General features: G+C 39.4%; 1 protein-coding gene across 2 annotated transcripts in view; it reads left to right on the plus strand.

The window, feature by feature from the left end:
* cntnap5a (contactin associated protein family member 5a) overlaps nucleotides 1-21,382 on the plus strand; it is a 173,030-nt gene that overhangs the window by 61,988 nt on the left and 89,660 nt on the right. For both annotated transcript variants that reach the window (XM_008438481.3, XM_081598493.1), the window contains exons 5-8: nucleotides 3,041-3,244; nucleotides 4,061-4,245; nucleotides 5,711-5,854; nucleotides 11,396-11,663. In XM_008438481.3, coding sequence (XP_008436703.3) covers nucleotides 3,041-3,244; nucleotides 4,061-4,245; nucleotides 5,711-5,854; nucleotides 11,396-11,663 — 801 coding nt within the window. The remainder of the gene's footprint in view (nucleotides 1-3,040; nucleotides 3,245-4,060; nucleotides 4,246-5,710; nucleotides 5,855-11,395; nucleotides 11,664-21,382) is intronic.

A 21,382-nucleotide genomic window follows, 5' to 3' on the forward strand; every position in this document is an offset into this window, starting at 1 on the left:
AAACTACTTTTAAATGGGGGAATAAAAGCTACTGTAATTCTTTTAAAAATATGATGGGTAGCACTCATTTGTCGTAATGTTTGTTTTACGTTGGTAAAGCATTAACTAAGACAACCCTAAACCTCTGACTGTAACGAAGCAAAAAGCGGTCTTCTGTGGCTGTGCACGTTGATAAAGGGCAAGCGTACTTCCATTTATATTCTGAGCAGTCCTCAATAAGACATTTAATGGGGATTTACAGGCACACCTCTCCCACGCATTGTGAGGCGGCACTAACTAGATGAGCCAGAGAATTACTGCACTGTGGAACAGTGTCGGAACACACCACAGTGAGCAGCTTTATGATAGCCAAGCGCCACATGGTACGGCACAGCATCGTTGAGGCAGACGGTTACTCTCTTGAGTGCAATTTGGTCTGCGTTTCTTTCAGCGCTGCTGTTAGGAGCTGAGCTCTTCCTCTGCTTTAGCCTCACTATGAGGGAATGGCATGTCCTGTGGGTCATAAAGACAATAAACCAAGTTCAAGTTTGATAAGCTGCTGCCCTCTCGTTCGACTTCCCTTTAATACATCGATCTGCTTCCACACTCAAACCTGTCACAATTTTCTCACTCAGTGTTTTTCTCCAAAATCATCACCTTGTGCATCACTCCTGCTCAATGGAAAGGTGAAAAAAAAACTTGGATTGTTCATATTTTTACAGTAGAGGGATTTTAAGTGGTAGAAAAAAAAACAAAAAACATTTCAAACAAAAAAAAAACACCAGCACAGTTATGCGCATGAGAAATGATAGACCTGTGCAGACTCTGCAATTAGCTGGTATACTATGACTTATGAAAGCTGAAAAATGGTATAAATAATTAATTATAGTTTCTTTCCATGAGTGATATAAAAGCCCTGGAACTTAAATGGAGTCAGAGAACCTGCTGCATAGAGGAGCTTCATCAAAGGCATTTTACAGTTTCCGGGTATGAATACTTTAGGTCCTGCCTAAAGTATTCATACCTTTGGAACTTTACATGAGAGTACATGGAAGTTGAGTGGAAGAAAAACATTTCTTTCCATTTTTGTTTACAACTGAAAATCTAAAGGTTGTGGTGTTCACATGTTTTCGGCCCCTCCTACTCTGATGCCCACAAGTAAAATGAATGGAAACCAACTACTTTCTAGAATCCCTTATTTAATTAACAGAGACCATCTGTGTGCGTCTCAATGTGTCTTTTATGTCACGATTTCAGAGATCAAACAGTTATGGTTACTGAGATAAAAAAAATATCTTAAGAACAATAAGGGAACTATTTTTCAAAACAGCAATTAAACATCTTCAAATTCATAAAACACAAATTGTATTAATTGAGTTACACCTTTAAAACTCTTCCATTGGTCAATTTGCCCCAAATGATTTAAAACAAATGGTGCAAAACAAATTCACCTGTGTCAGAAAAAAAATAAAGTGAAATGTTGGTGCTGATTTGCTCTTTCTTTGTTGTCAAGTATTGAAAGTCACCTGCAATTTCCTTATGTCATAAGTAGCTAACTGCAGTATTAATGTGATGGTGAATAAATATACTTTTCCTACCAATTGTCTCTTTAGTGAACATTGTTTAACATTGTGAAGACCAATGAAGACAATGGAAAACCTTTATTAATATGACAATTGAAACCAGCGTTCATATATTTGCTTTATCCTGCTGTGTTTTGCATGCGAGTTCAGTGAGGGATTGTGGGTAAGATTTATGTTCATTGTTAACCATTTCAGTGAATTGTTTAGCGGTGTTCTTTTAGTGATTAGTCTGTTCCTGTTACTCTAGTTTATGTGTTCATGAAGTGTTCGTTGCATCCAGCAGAGCAACCAGAAGTGAGAGAGGTAATCATCAGGATCACTCTGGGTTTACCTCCATCGGGTTTTCGAAAATGTAGCCTGAAAAATGGTTGATTCCTAGATTGTAAGAAGAGCTTCACTTTCTCTCTGTAGCTGTGACGTGCTACAATGCTTTAGCATAAATGTTTGTTCCATGAAACAAAGCTGTTACAACCACAATTTCTTTAACTTTACGGTGTGGAAATTGTTGACAATCTAAGACTCAGACTTCTATTTTGATTAAAACGAGTTAAGTAAAGCAAAATTCAGAGATTGCCTCACTAACATAAGTCAGCTAAGACTAAGACAAGGTAGGGAGACATAACTCCAAACTTCAGTCACTATAGAACTTCAATCCATAAAAGCAGCATGTTTGTACATTTTTGTAAAGGTTTTTATTGGCTCTAGTGGCCTTTATTTGACAGCAAATTGACAGGAAGGTGGGTAATGAGAGAAAGGGGACGACATGCGACAAAGGTCACCAGGCTGGGAATCGAACCTGAGACAGCCGTGTTGAAGACTATGGCCTCCATACATGGGTTGTGCTTGACCTTCAGGCCTGGGTGCTTGAAGGTGGACGAGTCTCTTTGGACTGTTCTGCACTGAACCCCACAAATGTGGCTTGTATAGAAAAGTGGCAAAAAACCAACAGTTCTTTCTGAAAGAAAATCATAAGAACTTCGGTTTGCATTTTGCAACAAACCATGAAGGGAGCGAGCGGGAAAAAGGTGAAAGCAAGTCAGACAAGAATTAACAGTGAACTGCAAAGCTAGCAGGTGGTGATTGCTTGTTAACTTGAGTTTCCGTGTGCATCCAAATGGAGATATGCCACAGAAGTTGTTTCACAGAGCAAACAGCATCTCTCCTCTCTGATCCATAGATTAAAAAGAAAAAAACATCTCTATATTTACCTAATTAATTCACAGATGTAGGTAACACGGTGTTTAGGGTTGAATCTACCAGTTGGCAGCTGGTCACTCGTTCAAAGATAACAAAAGAAATGACAAACAAACTGCAGCTATTTACAACAAGAAAGGGGAAATAATTAGAATACCAATATAAAATAAACATTTCTGATTTGCAGCCCTGGTTGTAGATTACTTCAGTTTTGTTCCAACTTTAACCCTTTTCTTCTAGTTAACAGAGCACACCCCTTCACACCGCCTCTGATTTTTCCACAGAATCGTATGTGGCCGATTTTGATGGCAGAAGCTCTCTGCTGTATCGGTTCAACCAGAAGTCCATGTCAACAGTGAAGGATGTTATTTCTCTGCGCTTTAAGAGCCACCAGGCTGAGGGGGTCTTACTACATGGAGAGGGGCAGAGAGGAGATTACATCACACTGGAGCTGCACCGAGGAAGACTGGACCTCTATCTCAACTTAGGTGAACGACGCCTTCCTGATATCGGCCCTGAAAAATCACTTGTTTTCTATCCTTTTTTGCATCCTTGCAGTGTTTGTGGGAATTATTCCCTGAGATTGAGCCAGAGATTAGAAGTGATTGAGAGGATACAAGAGCTTTATTTTCCAGGATGCCTCAGTGATTGAGTTGATGTTTTTTTTTTTTTCCGGCGTTTGCTATTCTCTGAGGTTGGAATGCCTCCCTGCCATCACCATAATCTTTAGTTTATGGGGTGGATTTTTTTTTAACAGTGAGGAAGACATGCTAGTGCAAAACTGATGAAAAATTCAGATTAAAAAATTTATGTTGAGTACAGTGTGGAGATTTGGGTTGTACTCCCTTTAGGTAATTTGGCAGCCATACTGCAAGATAAATATGATTTATTGTGTAGGATATGTGAAAAACAGTGTATATACTTTACTACATTACATTTACTGTACATTTTATATTGAGTATAGCTGACTAATAGTACACAGAACTAAATGGACTGTGTATAAGTCCAACTCTATAAATTGCATTGAGTATAACATGCTGGGTAATCAGGATTTAGGAAGCATTCACTCCCTCCTGCAGCTTTTGGATTGACCGTAGTAACCGTTTGTATTTCACAGTGCGCGATCTTAATTATGTAGATTGAATGACGGGGTTTCTTTATTGCATTAACAGAACGGCTCATGCTGATCGTTTCTCCTACGTTTAACAGCCGTTGCTTAACTTTGAGAGGAATCGTGCGTGAGTTGAAGCTGCTTTCTCACCAGACCCAACGAGCTCCCGCCGCTGTCGTCCTTTTTTGTGCAGATGATAGCAGGTCGAGGTTCAGCAGCCGCCGTGTTCCGGTTACCGTGGGCAGCCTGCTGGACGACCAGCACTGGCACTCTGCTCAGATCGAGCGCTTCAACAGGCAGGTCAACCTCAGCGTAGACGCCCACACGCAGCACTTCCAAACCAAAGGGGAAGGACAGTCTCTGGAGGTGGACTACGAGGTGAGTTCTCAGCCAGATTGAATAACCTGACGAGAAGATGGAACAGCTGTGTAAATATTTCTCCGCAGAGGCGCAGACGACCTTATCGCGAACACAGACTGATGAGCAGCATTAGGGCGAGCCTTGCGGCATTGCAGCAAACAAAAGTGTGCTCCGTGGAACTGCTGGAAGCGCTCCTTTAAATGTAAAATTAGAAAAAGACATTTTGCTGCTATCGAACAACTCTGCGAGCCTCCAAAGACTTCCCCATTGTATTTCGACCTTGTAAACAGAAGCTCCTTTGTTTCAGAGCTTGAAGTCGCTGTCTGCCTCTGTCGTCTCTGCACCCGTAGTCTTGTCAGTACAGGCTGCACATTTGTGTTGGAAACAACAAACGCTAACCTTCAGACAACCGGTTGCCATCGCCATGCAGAGTGAGATCTGAAGACAAAAGCAGTAGCAAGAATTCAAAGTTTGCCACGTCAAAGTAAAGAGTGTGAACAACAGCTTGATCAGAGAATAAACAGGAACATTAGAGCTGTCAAACCCACTGGAAAAAACTCCTGGCAACTATGGGGAAAGAAAAATTCATACGACAGGAAAAAAGGTGCAATGATTCTGTTCAGTAACAGAATCACTTATTAATAACAAGCAAACTGTGAACAAGGACTTTGAAACAGGCCTTCTGCAACTTTTTTTCCCCCTAAGATAATTAAAATTGGAATGTAAGACCTTCACTAATTAAGGCAGATAACTCACATAATTAACTTATATTTAACTGCTTAATGGTAGAAGAAAGCTAAACATAGATTTGTGCGATCATTCAGGTGATTTTCCAACTCTGACAAACGATCAAAGTTCTTTGTTTAAAAAAAGTCGACCGTTTCTCTGGTTGACCTGAACTGACCTGCTCCCAGTCACCCAGTTCACACAAATAAATTCCACCGAGGAAACGGGGTGTGTGGCTCTGGTGCGACAAGCAGAGGGGTTCCTTTCACCGCTCTGGTTCAGAGATGTGGGATCATACCCAATGTGTGAAAGTATGTATTCTGTCTGTAGCTTGACTCAGCTGATGCACACCGAACCATGAAATCAGGTTCAGAGCGGCGGCACACAGCACACCTTCAGACGCCGTGGTGAGAGGTGATGTTTTCTCACATCACCTCTCACTTGCTGAATAACTGGCTCGGTTGTTCAAGCACAACCTGTTAAGAATGTGCGTGTTCAGCGTTCAGGCGACACTCGTGTCACCTGAGAGTCACACACACACACACACGCACACACACGCACACGCACACACACACGCACACACGCACACACACGCACACACACACACACACGCACACACACACACACACACACACACACACACACACTGTGGAGCAGAAAGAGTTTAGTTTCCGCTCATTTTTGCTCTTAAAGTGTTTGTTGTGAGCAGCTTAGTTTGTTCTTGTGACGTAATCAACCTGCTGTTCTCCGTCTTCAGCTGAGCTTTGGAGGCATTCCTCTGCCTGGGAAACCTGGCACCTTCCTCAGGAAGAACTTCCACGGCTGCATAGAGAACCTCTACTATAACGGGATCAACATCATAGACCTGGCTAAGAGACGCAAACCACAGATACACAGCGTGGTGAGCTGCACTTTACTTTTCTTATGTGTTACACTATCATACACTCTCTTTGAAGAGTTTCTCCCTTTTTGAAGTCTTGCAGCAGAACTCAACATCTGTAGCTAAAATCAGACCCATTTATGGAGCTGTTTTTGACTTTGTTGGTGATCAGATATCAGTCTCTAGGTTAAGTTCTTTATAAATAATGTTTTTAAGCTCACTGTCAATTTTATCTCTGATTGTTGCTTCTCTTCAAAGAACTCATAAATGCCTTTAAAAAGTCAGAAATATGAAATATCACTTTGAAATGCAAGGCTTATCTCGCAGCGCGGTTTTCAAGGATGGAAAACTGATGGTATGATATGAGAGAGAGAGAGAGAGAGAGAGAGAGAGAGAGAGAGAGAGAGAGAGAGAGAGAGAGAGAGAGAGAGAGAGAATGAGCTCATGTGTAGGCGAGAGGCAGAGAGTGGGCGATTTTACTGGAGGAAAAAAAAAAATCTGTTAACGATTTATTTTGGTAATCATATATAGCGCTCCAGTATAATTCCACAGGATGTTGTTTCACGGCCACAGAACGGAGTCAGTTCTGGAAGAACATTTAGAGATGAACCCAAAGAGATGTGGTGAATATTTACATGCGGTGGCAAAAGATTATTATTGTTTTTGATATGTCATTTTTTCATACCCTCACTCGGTGTGGGGAATATGAAAAAAAATAATATATAAGAAAATGATCACCTCAAGACTGTATCCTGTGTTCGGAGCCAGAAAATTCAAATGAATGCACACTGTAATCTAATTCAGTTCAGTTTATTTATATAACATTGATTTACAATACATGTCATCTCGAGGCTCCTTGTGATAACAAAAGTTAAATCTAAAGATTCTTACAACCAGCTACGTACATTTCAGCTGATTCAAACAATGCAGTCAAGTTCAGCTTATTGGCTTCAACATTTTCTACCTAAGGAAACCCAACTTACCACATGCAGCAACAGTGGAGAATTATTTGTTTATTGACGTAGAAAATCCTCATGCTGAGCATGCATGCTTCCACAGCACAAAGGAAACTTTGTTTTTAACGGGAAGGAACCGCCAGCAGAACCAGTACCAGAACCTACTGGTTCAGTGTGAGTGGCTGTCTGTTTGACAAATCAGGGCTTACAACACAAAGAGAAACACAGAAGCACCGATCCCTAGAAATGTCCTCATCACAACATCCTTGGACATGTAGAGTAAAGTCATTTATACTCTTAAAGCTTCAGAACATACAGAAGAATAGGAGAGACTGCTTTATGTTTGATTGGACTTGGTAGTCTATCTAATAACTTTAGTTTACTGTAGCAGGTTGCTACAGTAGAGTCACATTAGTGTTTCATGTTATTTTAACCAGATATGTGTAACGTATCTGAGAAATAAATTGAGTTGATTGATCATCTTAAAATTGAACTTTAGATTAAAAGGAGTGATGGTGAAGAAAACTATAGAGTAGGTGGGTCATGCTGTGGGTTTCAGTTGCAGCTTGTGGCACAGGTAACATTTTACTTACATGAGATGATAGTAGACTTATGCCATTTAGGTTGGGAGCAAACATGACAGAAACACAGCCCGAAATCTACAGTAAGGCAAGTTGAGGATTTTAATTTAGCACCATTCACAAGACAATCCAAAGTGATTTAGAGGCCAGTAGAAAACATTATAAATGTTTCTGTTTTCCGTTGTGGAGTCAGTAAGTATTTAACTGGTTATGTGGTCCATTTTCCTGGTGCTGGTCAGAACTCTGGCAGCAGCACAGACGACATCAGCAGTGCTTCATAAAAGTACTTTAGTCAACCGAAGGAAAAAAATAAAAATAAAAAATTGAAAAAGCAGAGACCTTAGAGGAATAGTAAACAGAGAACTCAATAAACACAGATTTGCAAGCTGAGAAAATCTAACTTTAATGAAATACATTTGAAACTTGAATGCCACTGAACATTTCCAAGTTCAGTATCCTATTATTGAAGTTTTAAATACACTCTGTTAACTCTATGTTGCACCTCCTTTGTAAACAGATGTTAAAATGCAGTCAGAGACAAAAAAAAAAGAAGAGAAAATGAAACGGGTTTTATATCTGTTGGACCCAAGAATCAACATGACGTTTTAATGCCTCAAACATCAATAATCCTTTAGACAGCGCGAATCCTCCCACAGCTTCTGCTGCAGTAAATGTACACTATTTATGATACTCACTCCTGAGTGTTTCTGAAGAACGCTGCTGGTGAGGAGTTTAATAGTCTCACTAAATTACAACTACCAGCACAAGCTCCCGTCTCCTGATGGAGCACATTACCAACGCTGACTAAAGCAATGTCTGCATTTTAACAGATGAAGGAACAAAAGTGAAATTCTTTTAGGTCATGCTGAAAAAGCTGCGTCAAAGCAAGTATGGATTTACAGCTTTTTTTCTCAGGCCATTACAGGGGGACGGACAGCGTCAGTTGCTTAATATGACTCCTCTCTTTTCTTCACGGTCTGCCTCTTTTGAGGCTGGAAACTCCGGGATATAAATGATGAGTCCATGAGCGAGTCTCAGGCTCTCCCAGTGGCATACATCAAACTAATAATTCAACCCTGGGTTTTAGTATCCGGGCCTACCATTGATCCGATCTGTGCTATGGCCAGAGTCAGGTGGGATAATGTATGCAGATTTGAACATCTGACTAGTTAGCAAAGATACAGTTTAAACATCCTCTAATCAGCGAATAGTGAATCACTGCTGATCTTTATATGTTTTTTGGAAAGCTTTTATCTGGCGAAGCTTATTTTGACAATCGATTTCGGAGCAGCGGCTACAACATTTGTTTCTAACCTTGCTACCATGAGCTTTTATTTTAATTACAAGAGGAGAGGTGAGTTTACACATTTTAAACACAGAATAACATAGTTGACATTTAAAAACTATTTGTATCTTGCTAGAATAATTTTTAAAGAGCAGTCCCTGTGTGCATCTTGTAGAATATCTAGTTGTCAAAACTGAAGCTTCCAGAGGTGCTGCCCACATTCCCAAACCAGCATGTTCCAGAACGGAAGTTTAAATCACTTCTCCATCTACTCAAAACCTCAAACTCTCGGCACGTGGGTCCACTTCAACCGCAACAAATCCTGACGGTCTGAATTACAAAAAGCAACATATACTTCTTTCCTTGAATTTGGTGTTGTAATGTAAGTACATTAATGTGCTGAGAAGAAAATGAACATTAAACCAACTGATTATATTAACTTGCATCAAACTTCCACTGTGAGCAGGTACCGTGTCTTAATTTCGAGCCATTGTCTTCTTTTGTTTTAAATTATTTCTGTTCCTTCCCTTTAATTTGAATTGGTAGTGTTTTACTCTGATTTCCACCATTTTAGAAATCTATAAAAGTTTGAATATATAAATTAAACTCCAAGCATACAGTGCTGTCTAGGGATAATGGAGCTCCGTTAGCTGGGATCGGATCAGGATGGCTACTGGACACAAACGACCAGGAATTCAAAAATGACAAAACCCATCCATTATACAGCAGCACCACTAGTTCCTGCTGGCAGGGGGGAATTTGTAGTTTCTTTGTTTAGATACGTTTTGTATTCAAGTAAATATTAGTATTTAAAGTTTAATATCTTTGATTTTCATTTTTGGGTCTTTAGCCAAACTTAGCTGTACTGTTAGTTGTTTTGTGTTGTTTGTAATTGTATTCTGTTTAGTTACCCCTATTGTGTCTTAATTGGTCTGATCAGCCAGTATATATTCCCCTGTGTGTCATTTCTTTGTTAGGTCAGTTGTGTTTGTTTGCATTTTTGCCTGAGTTCAGTTTTGTTTCTTTGACCTCTTTTATGAGCTCAGTTTATCTTTTTGTCACTTATAATCTTTGAGTTAAAATAAACTGAGTCATAAAGACATAACCTGTTTTCAGACACTACAGGGTGAATAGTATTTTTATGCACTGTAAATCAGGAAGTGTGATTATTTTTTTAACAAGCATCTCTGCTGTTCATTCAAACTGAGACAATAAAAAAAGCAGAGTGAGAGTTTCAGCGCATTAAAGGAAGGCTCGACAGAAAGCAGCAAACATCCTGTTTCACTCTTGTAGACTTTTACGACGAAAATGACGAGGAACAAAACTTACAAGTAGCCAGGAAAACTCAAAAGAGCAGAAACGACCAGGAACCGGGAACTCCAGTAGGATCAAACTGGAGGAATGAGAGGAGAAAAGGTGCATGGATACTGGGAGAGTGAACGCTGGAACAAAGGACATGGGCTAATTAGTTAACGGGCTGCAAGTGTGTGAGAGAGAGGATGGAACCAAGGTGCGAAGGAGAGCAAACAGGGGAAATAAATCTGGCAGGAAATAATGAGGGATAAACAAAATCAAAAAGGAATCAAGGCTGATCTAATCAAAGAATAGAAGCAAACATAGAATCAACCAAAACTACTCCCTGCCACAAACAGGTCAAATGTTGGCCTGGTGGAGGCACTACATTCAGATTCTGACTGCTATTTGCTGTTGCTTTCACATTTTCCCTTCTTCTGATGATTTGTGATTATCCAGACGTTGAATAAAGATTGTCAGAGGCACAAATGGAGAATAAACAATCATTACAGCCATTGTGATCCCGGGCTACTCTGTGATTAAGTCTGAGTGCATTTCGAGAGTCTCCTCCCACACCAATCAGACGGGTCGGTCGAAGAGCTACAAGCCACATCTCAAATGAGACACCCACAGCCTTTAACTGTTGCATTAAAGGCCTCTGCTGACTAGAGAGGCAGAGGTGGAGGAGACGGGAATGATGGAAGCTGTAATGGAATTTCAATGGGACCATTTCCCCGGGGCTGATGGGAGGGAATCACATTGAGAGAGAGAGTTGTGATTGCTGTGTGCTGCCCTGCGGGGTTGTGGGACTGATAGGAGTCTGACCTCAGCAGTCATGACTGGTTGGGTTTTGACTGCAGCCCGACACACAATTAAGATTATATGTATAGTTGGATTGGATGAAAAGCTGCAGCCCGGAGGGATGTTTTTGATTTCACAAGTGGACGACTCGGTGTCCACGTCAGGATGGCACTGACTGAAAAGCAGAAACCTCATCTGCAATCACGTTCTGGCACTCTGCTGATGACTGTTTAATATTGTCAGACATTAGGGTAATGTTATGCGCAACTCTGAATGTTTTTTTATTAAAACAATGTTTTATTTATGGAGTCATCCTTTGAAAATCTGGGTCAAAACAACCACTGTCTGCATATTCACTCACATATTTTATTAGGAGGAACTTTGGTTTCAGTCTCGTCTAAAAATGTCAAATAATCCATGTAATTATCTCAGTTCCCATTTGTTGTTATTTCTCATTTCTATATCTTGTACTGGGGCAGGCATTTTCTGTAATTATGTTAAACTGATCCCAAGTAATTGGACCTGGAAAAGATGTTGCCTATAATTAATAAAAGGTCACAGTTCTACATGACATTTGCAGCCTTCGTCCTCGGCTGACGCGTCGCTAAAGATGCATGTAAATCTTCCTTTTCATTTTTTTCTGCAGGGCAACGTGACCTTCTCATGTTCGCCGCCCCAGCTGGTGGCCTGCACCTTCCTGAGCTCCACCAGCAGCTTCCTGTCGCTCCCGTCTGCTGCTCCCGCCACGGGGGAATTCACCGTTCGCTTCCAGTTCAGGACCTGGAATCCCGACGGGCTTCTGCTCTCGGTGCAGCTAAACCCCAGCCCACAGAAGCTAGAGCTGCAGATCAGCAACAGCTGGCTTCATTTGACCCTCCACAGCACAGGGCGACAGAGATCAGAGGTTTCTGCTGGTGAGTGTGAACAACAAACCCTCTCTAAACGTCACCTGGTCCTTTGTCCTACAGTTTTAGGAATGTGTTCATAATTACTGAGAACAATTCTACTAAAATCCCCTTTAGAAGTGTGGGTTGTGAAATTAGTTAGATTTATGAAACGTGTCTCTCAGGACTTAAAGGAAAACCTCCCTGAACAACCAATAAACAGAACGTATTAAAATTCAGTAATATTTGATGTGCATAGAAAGTTGAAGTCATTCAGGTATTTTATTTGTTGAAATTTCTGTTGAAAAAGAAAAGATCCAGCGGGCTTATTGTTTAGAGTGAAATGATGCATTATATAATAACGGATTCCGTAGGATAATATCCGTTTTGCACACAGTAACGTGGAGATGTGGTTTTCTGTGTGAATTTATCACTGGGGAGGAATCTGGAAACACTGAATGCTGCCTCAGTTCATTTGAGCCTCTCAGACATGCTTTCTGCTGTCCCAATGTCACACTGTAGCCTTTCTATCTGGCTGAACTTTAACTGGGCCATTCTGCATGTTTTTATTTATTCTCTGGTAGAGTTGCTGTTGTGTTTGGCATGATTGGACCAAGCTGTCAGTTGGCCTAAGATACTTAAATTCATCGTGGATTTAGTGGCTTACTTAGCTCAATTAATCAGGATTGCTTCAGAATTGGCTTGATAGATTTCTGTCCAACGCTCTTTGTTCCTCAAGTCTTTTGGTGCATTCAGGTTCTGCTCATGTGCTTTTAAAGACAAAAAAGCTTTTTGTCTTCTAGCAATCCAAACCAAGCCATACTTTTTTTTTTATCATTCTGTCAGAAACTTGAACTTTTAAAATGCTAACTGAGACCTGTGGCGTCCGACTGAACTGTTTGATTTTCCAAGGATCTGATCTTGACATGAATGTGACAAAATTAACTTTTCAGTTATGAAAATGATCTAATGCAAAAAAAAGTGTTAGGCTCCAGGTTTTGTCCGTTTGTTGGCACATCACAAACGGCTCCTTCTTTGGTGCATTTTGTTTAAAGCTTACCAAGAGCTTAAAACAAAAGTTTTTTTTTTTTTTTTTGTTTAAGCCATTTATTTTGAGGGCATTCAGAGGGAATAAATATGTTTGTAGGCATAAACAAGTATTTTTCTGTAATCCGTTTGTTTCTTGTTGGATTCAAAGTTACTATCCAGAAACCGGCAAATTTTCCCTTTAAATCTAGTATTTGTTTTATGTAATAACTGCATTCATGTCTATTCTGTGTTAAAGTAATATTCTTTTTCATGAATAATACTTTAAATAGCAGAAATTTAAAGATGGCATAACATGCAAAATCTACTTTTTTTATCACTTAAATACTTTTTTTCACTTTGAGTTCCTATGAGAGCAAATACTTTAATTTATTCTCTCCTATCGTAGATTTCTTTATATTTTGGGGGGTTACATTTTTCAGTCTGTTCATTCGCCTGTCATGTTTTCTCATCTATGATGTCATGCATTTGCTGTGGAACAGCCAAACAAGGTTGTAACTTCCAGCTAAACAGTTTTGTGAATCCACCATTTTCCTTTTCAGAAGTGTTGTGGTCTAAATCAAGCTATGCCAAAGTTGCAAGTAGACGAGTCAAAATATTTGGTTCCGCTAATTGTATCATCACAGCTTCTTCGAAGTGGTTACTTTTAAGGTAGCTTTTAAGGGTGAGTGCTTCAGCAACTTCCACCAGTATTGAGAGGGATTTTCTGAAATACTTCGACTGAGGGTCATTTCTCTACTGAAGCCAGGTACACAGCAAATCTTCAAGCTGCTAATAACACTAAAATGACAGCAAATGTTACTTTAGACATGAATGTTGTGTGTTAATAATGACGATGGGTTTGATAGTAGCACTAAACCTTCTGCCTCTGCTAGCGCTGTGTGCTAGCTTTTAGCTTCTTTCCTGTTGCATTTTTTTGAATATAATTATTTGGCTTTGTTTTTGTCCTGGGAATACATGATCCAAATGCATTCAGTGATGCTCTTGACACTCCCGTTAGCTAACTCCTTAATTATATTGAGGCTTTGTTTGCTTCTTTCATATTGTGGTAACATTAATATTTTAATAGGTATCTGACATGCATGGACAAGCATGGATAGCTAAACTTTAGTTAAACTCCATTTTATAGCAGTTTAGCTCCTATAACAAGTGAGTTAAACTATCTACTAGCGCAGTAAGCTAGCTTTTAGATTTTTCCCTTAGGATATAACTGTGATTCATTTTTTGAATATATAATTATTTGGCTTTGTTTTTGCCTTGGGAATACATGATCCAAATGCATTCATTTGGAATTAATGCATTCCAAATGAATGCATTCATTTGGTGTAAATACACTAACAACACTGTGATGCATTCTTTGCGTGGTTCTGCAGGCTGGTTGTCTTCAGTCAGACTTTGGCTCCAACATGAACAAGTCCTCTGTTGTTGACGTCTTTAATAAACTTTGGAATAAATAGTTTCTCTGCTTGTATATAATTGTATTGCTGCTATCAAACTACAAAAATGGCTGAACTGGATAGAGTGGAAGGTTCTGTGACCTGGACCTGTGACGTGGAGTGGAATGTCTCATTACCATTTAAAAAGACAGCAGCAAAACAAGTAGCTGTAAAATGCCTCAGAACAGATAAACAAGGGTCTGTGGAGCTACAATAACCAGGAATTCAAACTAAAGCTCTGCAGTTCTACTTTATATAGACCATTAGGGAATGATTTACATGTAAGGACAGATTTAAAAGCATAACATGCCTATTTTAATTAAAAATGACAGATTTAGTAGTAGTTGTGGGTGAAAGGACTGTGTTATAGGTTACATCTTGCTGAAATAAACTGTGAATCTACTAAACTAGAGGTAGTTTTAACACAAGCACACATTGTTAATGACAGTAATATGATGGCAAATATTGATTCAGTAATGTTTGAGTTAAACGGATTTCATTCATTAGTTTCATAAATATATTTTAAATTTTTTTCATGAAAAGTCGTAATCGGGTAAACAACTAAAACGAAGCTTCCTAATGAATGCTATATAGCAACCGCTGCTGCATGTATTTTTGAAGATCTGTTGTTACTGTAGATTGAATCTTGTTTGTCTCTGCCTGGGCTGGTGAGAATATGCAAAGCGAAGCGTTTGTTGCTGCCAGATGAATGTGCGGCTGAGAAGCCGGGGAAGGCTGGAGCATGCCGTCTCTTTGCTTTCCATGCTCATTATGAACAGAAGAGGTAACTATATCATAAAATGAAGAGGAACTAATGAGCCTTTCAGGTAGCCAAATGCTGGCTTTCACATTAACCGAGACGTGTAGAATAATAGTGCTGGTTTTTTTAACAGGTGCAGTTTTACAATGAGAGTGTTTGTTGTCGCTGCTGCCGCCTGACTCGTGCATTCCAGTTCAACTATTTTCTGTATTTTACAGCTTGTTGAAAATATTATTCAACCTGTAGTATTCAATAATACTTTGCTAGTCTCAAAGGGAAATTAAATTATGTTAATAATTGATATTATCCAGCCTTTCCACCCTGGGCAGGACAGCAGTCCACCACAGGGTAACATGGACACACACAGGATAAAAGGATAATAACTTAAAAGTCATGGTTTGGGATGGTACCAGAGGCAAGAGGAGAACATGAAACTCCATGCAGGAAGATCCCAGCACAATATATCATTAATTTATTGTTATCACATTGTGATAATGCCATTATGCTGTCTATATTACTAAACTATTTGGAGATGCTTGTTTTCAAAATGCAGCCAAATACTGTTTTAACAGTCCAAATGCTTAATTTGAAACTACATCTTAAGAATGGAAAGAGGAAAACTATTGGAGAGAATTTTGTCCAAAATTAGGACAAGGTTGAGCTTTTCTTCAAATCCTCAACATCATCTGCTGAACAGTTATAGAAGCTCCTTCATTTTTCTCTACAAATGTTTTAGATCAATGTAAGTTATGAAGTTAGATGTTTTGTGATGGTTAAAGGGCAAAATGTGTTGGTGTGCGTTGGTCAGGTGACTCACGGTCAAGCATTTTTGTACGATTGAACAAACGTACTACTGCAGAGAGAATGGGTAGGGCAGATAAAAATGTATTAAGAAATTATGAGGAAGAAAACATTTTGAGTCAAATTATTTGCAATAAAGATCACAATTATATATATATATATATATATATATATATATATATATATATATATATATATATATATATATATATATATATATATATATATATATATATATATATATATATATACATATATATATATACAGGGGTGCCTCCAGGAATCTTGGGCCCCATGACAAAAAATTTGTTTGGGCCCTCCTGCGTAGCTGCTGTTGCAATTTTTTGAGTCTTTTTGACCCATAAAAAGCGTCACAATTTTAAAGGCTTGTAACTGCCTTGGTTCAATACTGATACTAGCATAATATTTACTGCTCATGAATTTTAGATGAAACAGTTCGCATAAGGATGCTTAAATTTTTTCTTTTAGTTTTAGCTTACTATGAATGTCTCTCCCCACGAGCAACAGTCAAACGCAACGTGCAAAATATACATGAAGCAATCCAGACTTCTCAAAAAAGTCTATGTAGTTGCATTTTATTCAAGCTGCTGTATGTAACTTTAATAAAACATATGTTTTCTCCATATCTATTAAAGCTGTCACAATGTCATGACAGTTTGATATGAGATAGATAATCTGTGAAAAAAATCAATCTCCTCCACCTCCTCCCTGAGCTGCTAGCTAAAGCAGTGCAACGTTCCGGCCAAAAACAACCAATCAGAACCAGTAGGGCGCTCTTAGCGCTGCCAATAAACCTCATTCACTCACTGCTAAATGTGCTAATAGTGGAGAAACAACATATCATTACAAGAAACTGTTTATCTGCTGTCATTGGTAGCTATGCTAACTAGAATGAGCATTCACAACAGGCTATGCTAGCTACAGCATAGCACATAGCAAGGGGGAGGAAGGATGAGCAGCACCACATGAGGTTGTGATTGACAGCACTAAAATTCTCCTGCCACTGATTGGTTGTTTCCAGCGCTGGGAGAAGGCAGAGGAAATTTATTTTTCACAGATTATCTTTTATGTCATACTGTCACAACACAATGACAGTTTTAAAAAATATTTGGAAAAAAAATGTTTATATTAAAGTTTCATACTGCAGCTTTAATTTCACTTAGGAGAGAACGGATCAGGAGGGACGTGGGTTAGAGCTGCTGCTGACTGTCTCATTTGTTAAGTGGTAAAAAGTACATGTACCAGTTAAATATATAAATAACATGGTGATTTTTTTTACTTAATTCATTAAATGCTAGTGAAATGGAGGCAAACAGTAATTTGGAGCTAAGCTAACTATGCTAAATGGTTGATAATCTCAGTCTACCCACCTCTCGGAGAACTGGGTTACAAATTGACAGTCGTACCTTTTTCTCTCTCCCTCTCTCTGTTTTTTTTGAAAACCTGGTTTTATCATTTTTATTAGCAGCATAGTAACTGCCACAGTCGTTCTTGTCTTATACTGACTGCTGCTGAACACGGTCACCGTCAAGCGCGCCAAGCAACGAACCATTTAACTCAGATCCAGGGCGGAGTTATAAATATAAATGTGTGTTTTTAGGTCTGGGAGTGGTAACATTTTTACTGCTAAAAACTATTTTATAAAACACAATATAATTAACTTTAGTTGACAGGGCCCCATTATTTTTTATTTCTATGAACAAAAAAATAATAATTATTGTTGGGGCCCCCCTGATAGTCAGGGGCCCTAGGAATTGTCCTAACTCCCCCCGCCCCCTGTATGGTGCCCCTAGACGCAATGACCTAGAGGAGGTTTTTCAGATGCGCTGCAATCCGGCCATGTGTTGAAACACAGAGAGTATAGCATGGGGTGTGCCCAAACTGAAGGAGGAATAGCTACTGAAAACTCAGGTCCAGGTAAAATATATATCTTATAATGCTTGGAGAAAGCAATTTATTGTATAAATCTGATTTGTTTATATAGTGGATATATGGAGATTCATTCTCGAGACTTGAGCTCAAAATGCAGCTTCAATCGGTTTCGATCGCAGCTGTAAGGTGTGCATGCACATCCACATGAACATGTTATTATCACAATAAAGTCCTTTTTTACTGGTGCTCGACTCTGAGCTTCGTTTTACTGGAGCAGACGAGGAGAGGCAGCCTGATTCACAATCTGGAGACAATACGGTGCATTAGGAAATTTCACCTGGGGTCCATTATCATCTCTGCCCTCGAAGATTCAACAAAAGAAAAGCTTTTCTTACAATTACAAGGAAAAACATACCATCCAATCTTCTGTCTGAGGCTTCATGGTGCAGATAACATAGATAAGTGGGATCGTTTCAGGTAGTCTGACTTTCCTAGGTCCCAGGCTGCAGGGAAATCTAGATTGAGAGGACATGCACGGCAGAGGAGCGCCAGCTTTTTTCTATCATTTACCGGAAGCTGCATTAGATTAGCTGCCTGCACTGGGACACATCCACCTCCAAGCTGCAGCATGTCAGGAACCCAGAGTTTAATAATTAGTCAACGTTTCACTGCAAATGAATTCAGAAAAGCTAATCTGATGTAGGTTCGATATAAACTGCCTCACTTGGAATTTGTCAGGTATTTTTATTGGGACTCCTTAGGTACATTCTTGGAGGTCACAGCTGAAATGATTATTGAGCCAAAGCTGTGATAGCATCTTGGTTACAAATTCATTATCATATCAAACACACGGAGAGAAATCCCCTGAATCAGAATCAGCCTGACTGAGCGAGAGCGTGCTGCACAGACTCGGGGGGTAAATTCCTTAATTACAGCAGGATATTGACGATATGCTGCTGTGAGAAACGTGCAGGACTCGCAGCAGCTGGAAGTCTTCTCTGCGTGATGAATGTCCTGAAACATAACCTAACTGAGCTTTGCGACAGATAAAACTGGACTCGCATCCAGAATCCTGCAGAGCATAAATGCTCAGTAAAAATGAGCAGGCTGTCTGCTGAGTAACATTCAAAGATAAAAATGTATGACAACTTCTAGTTACAGCTTAGAGCTTCTAAAAGGAGTGAAACTCAAGTTCTATCTGGTATGTGAAGTTGTGATATTTAGTCCTGGAAAAGTGTTTTTTTCTTCTTCTCCTCCTTTCAGGTTCTGCTAGAGCTTAGAAAACAGAGATGTGAAAAATGTAATTCTCACCCTTTTCCCCACCTTTCCTTTGGATTTATGACTAGAGCACAAACAGCAATATCTGTCGAGATCATTAAACTGAGCCCCAGGGCTCACAGCGATCCTACATTTCATGTATGTTCCTTTCTAAAATTAAACTCTGTCTCCCGTTTGATCGCACCGCTTTTCCTCCAGTTTGACGGTGGGAGAAGTTGGCTCTTATGTGATATTTGTGAAGGCACAAAGGGAAGAATTTGACCAAAAATAGTGTTTATGCAAGAAATGATTGTTGCTGAAAGAAAAAAAAAAGATCTTTCAGCTTAAATCAGGAGAAGCACAGAAAGATGGCATCGAAAACAAGCTTTTGTTTTCTTCACTTCTTTCTGTCTGTTGTCAAGGACATCTTCCAGCTCCCTCTGCAGAGTCAACAATGAAAACTGGCATATAAAAAATGTCTGGACAGAAGGAAAGCTCTGGGATTAGGAGCTGATAAAAAAAATAAAAAAAATAGCCCAAATGGTGGATTCTTCTTTTAGTGGGGGAGTAGCAGTCTGATTAGATCTGTGTCTTACACTGACCCCGCAGGGCTGGCTAGCAGCAGACGAAATGTATATGACCTGAGAGTGTGACAGGAAGCTCACCAGCAGTCCGTCACGGCTGCATGGCTTATTCACTGAATCATTGAACGGGGATAGGAGGAAACGCCTGTGGCGCTCACAGTCTTCCAGGATAAAAGGCTGCGCCGTTAGCGACAGGCATCACTGGAAATTCTCAAGTTCCCCAAGAGCCTGGACAGATGTTATTTTAGAGTAACTGAAAACAACTCCCAGGATGCATTTCTTCTAATCGTCTGTCCCTGTTGAGCTCACAGGCTGGAGGAAAAAAAATAAATAATACAGTGATTGGACCAGAACAGAGTTTCATCTGTAGAACTCTGCTCCTCAAGGCTTCAGCAACATGGAGCTGAAACCCACGTTTCTGAAACATCGGGGGCACCAACGTGATAAAAAAATCATATTTATGCAAAGCACCGCCCCGTAGTTCTGTATTATTTCTTTAATGCTACAAAAAATAATGATCTGTTAACCTTGTTTAGACATGACAACAGCTTTAAATGTAAGTTTAGAACATGCTTTCCAAACGTCATTAACACATTTTTCAGATTCAGCATGAGAAGAAAAAAAAAGTAAAAATTTTTCTTGAATGTATATTGTATTTATTTATTGATATAACTGTTTAGTTACAGATTGAGGACTAGGAGCTTAATAAAGAAAACAACTTTACAGTAACATGTGGTAATGGATATGCCAACACTTTTTTCATTAGTAGTTCATATTGGTGCAGTCTACTAAACCAGAGCACAGGGTTGCCTACAGTCAGTGAAATATGAAATTATTAAAAATATCACGTTTGTTGTCAGTCTTCATCAAAATATCATCAACTAGTAAATCTGTGTTTCACTTTTTTTTTTTTTTTTCTATCACCATGGTGAAAACAAGTGAAAGTCTGTAATCTAAACCGGAGCTTTTCTCCAGAGGACACAGCGACTGCTGAAAGACTCTGAAACCCTGATTTCAGGAGAACAGGGTCCATCAAACAGGATCGGAAAACTCTCTGAGATAAGCCCCGTAGTTTTCCCTGGACAGAGAATGGTAAAGTCCAGATCTGTGCTGTTCATTAGTAGCTACACAGGAGTTGTTGTGTGGGAGTTTGGCTTTGGGGAGGGAATGGATGCATCATTGTGCACACAGAATAATCTGACCAAAATGGTTGGAGAAACTGTAAATAGAACAATGTGACGCATGACTGTGGTCTAAAAAAACCAGTCACTCTGAATTGGGTGCGATAAAAGCTGGGAACAAGAAAGAGGAGAACAAGAATGCACCATCAACATGAAAATCAAAAGGCTGTCAAAGCCACATTAGATGAGAACAGACTTATGTTTCCTCAACTCCGAATATTTCAAGTCGCTCGTCCAAATTCCTTGCCTTGTCAGTTAAATAGTTATCATCTTTGTGTTTGTTTTTGTGTCCTAGATATTGCAAATTCTAGATCACTTTGGACATTTACCCCTTCAGATGCAGTCTGAGCAGCACTGCCCGAAGCTTCTTATGCATTTGGTGGCCAACAAGTTGTGTATAAACACAGATCTGCTCTTTATTCTACATGAAGACGGTCGAATGGAAGACAAGAAAGAGCTACAGATTCATTTTTAGTTGTTTATGGGATGAGATTAGCAGTCTGAAAGATTTAGTTTGCTTTGGATTATTTATTTATTTTTTGTCTATTTGAGTTTGATAGCTGATTTATTTTGCCATAAAACATATGAAAAAGTATTCATTTAGGTTATTCAGCAAAGTAGTGGATAAACATGCTTACATTATAGGGTTGAATTCACAAAACTACGCTATTTGCTAAATTTTCTTGCCAATATTTTATGCGTGCCATCCACTTCATCTCCCTTCACCAACACCACAGCGTCATTGCAAATTGAGTCCAGGTCTTACTTGCAGTGTTAATTTATTTCAGCT

Source organism: Poecilia reticulata, chromosome 2 (assembly GCF_904066995.2).
Source record: "Poecilia reticulata chromosome 2, P_reticulata-male-v2, whole genome shotgun sequence".
NCBI classification, from domain to species: domain Eukaryota; kingdom Metazoa; phylum Chordata; class Actinopteri; order Cyprinodontiformes; family Poeciliidae; genus Poecilia; species Poecilia reticulata.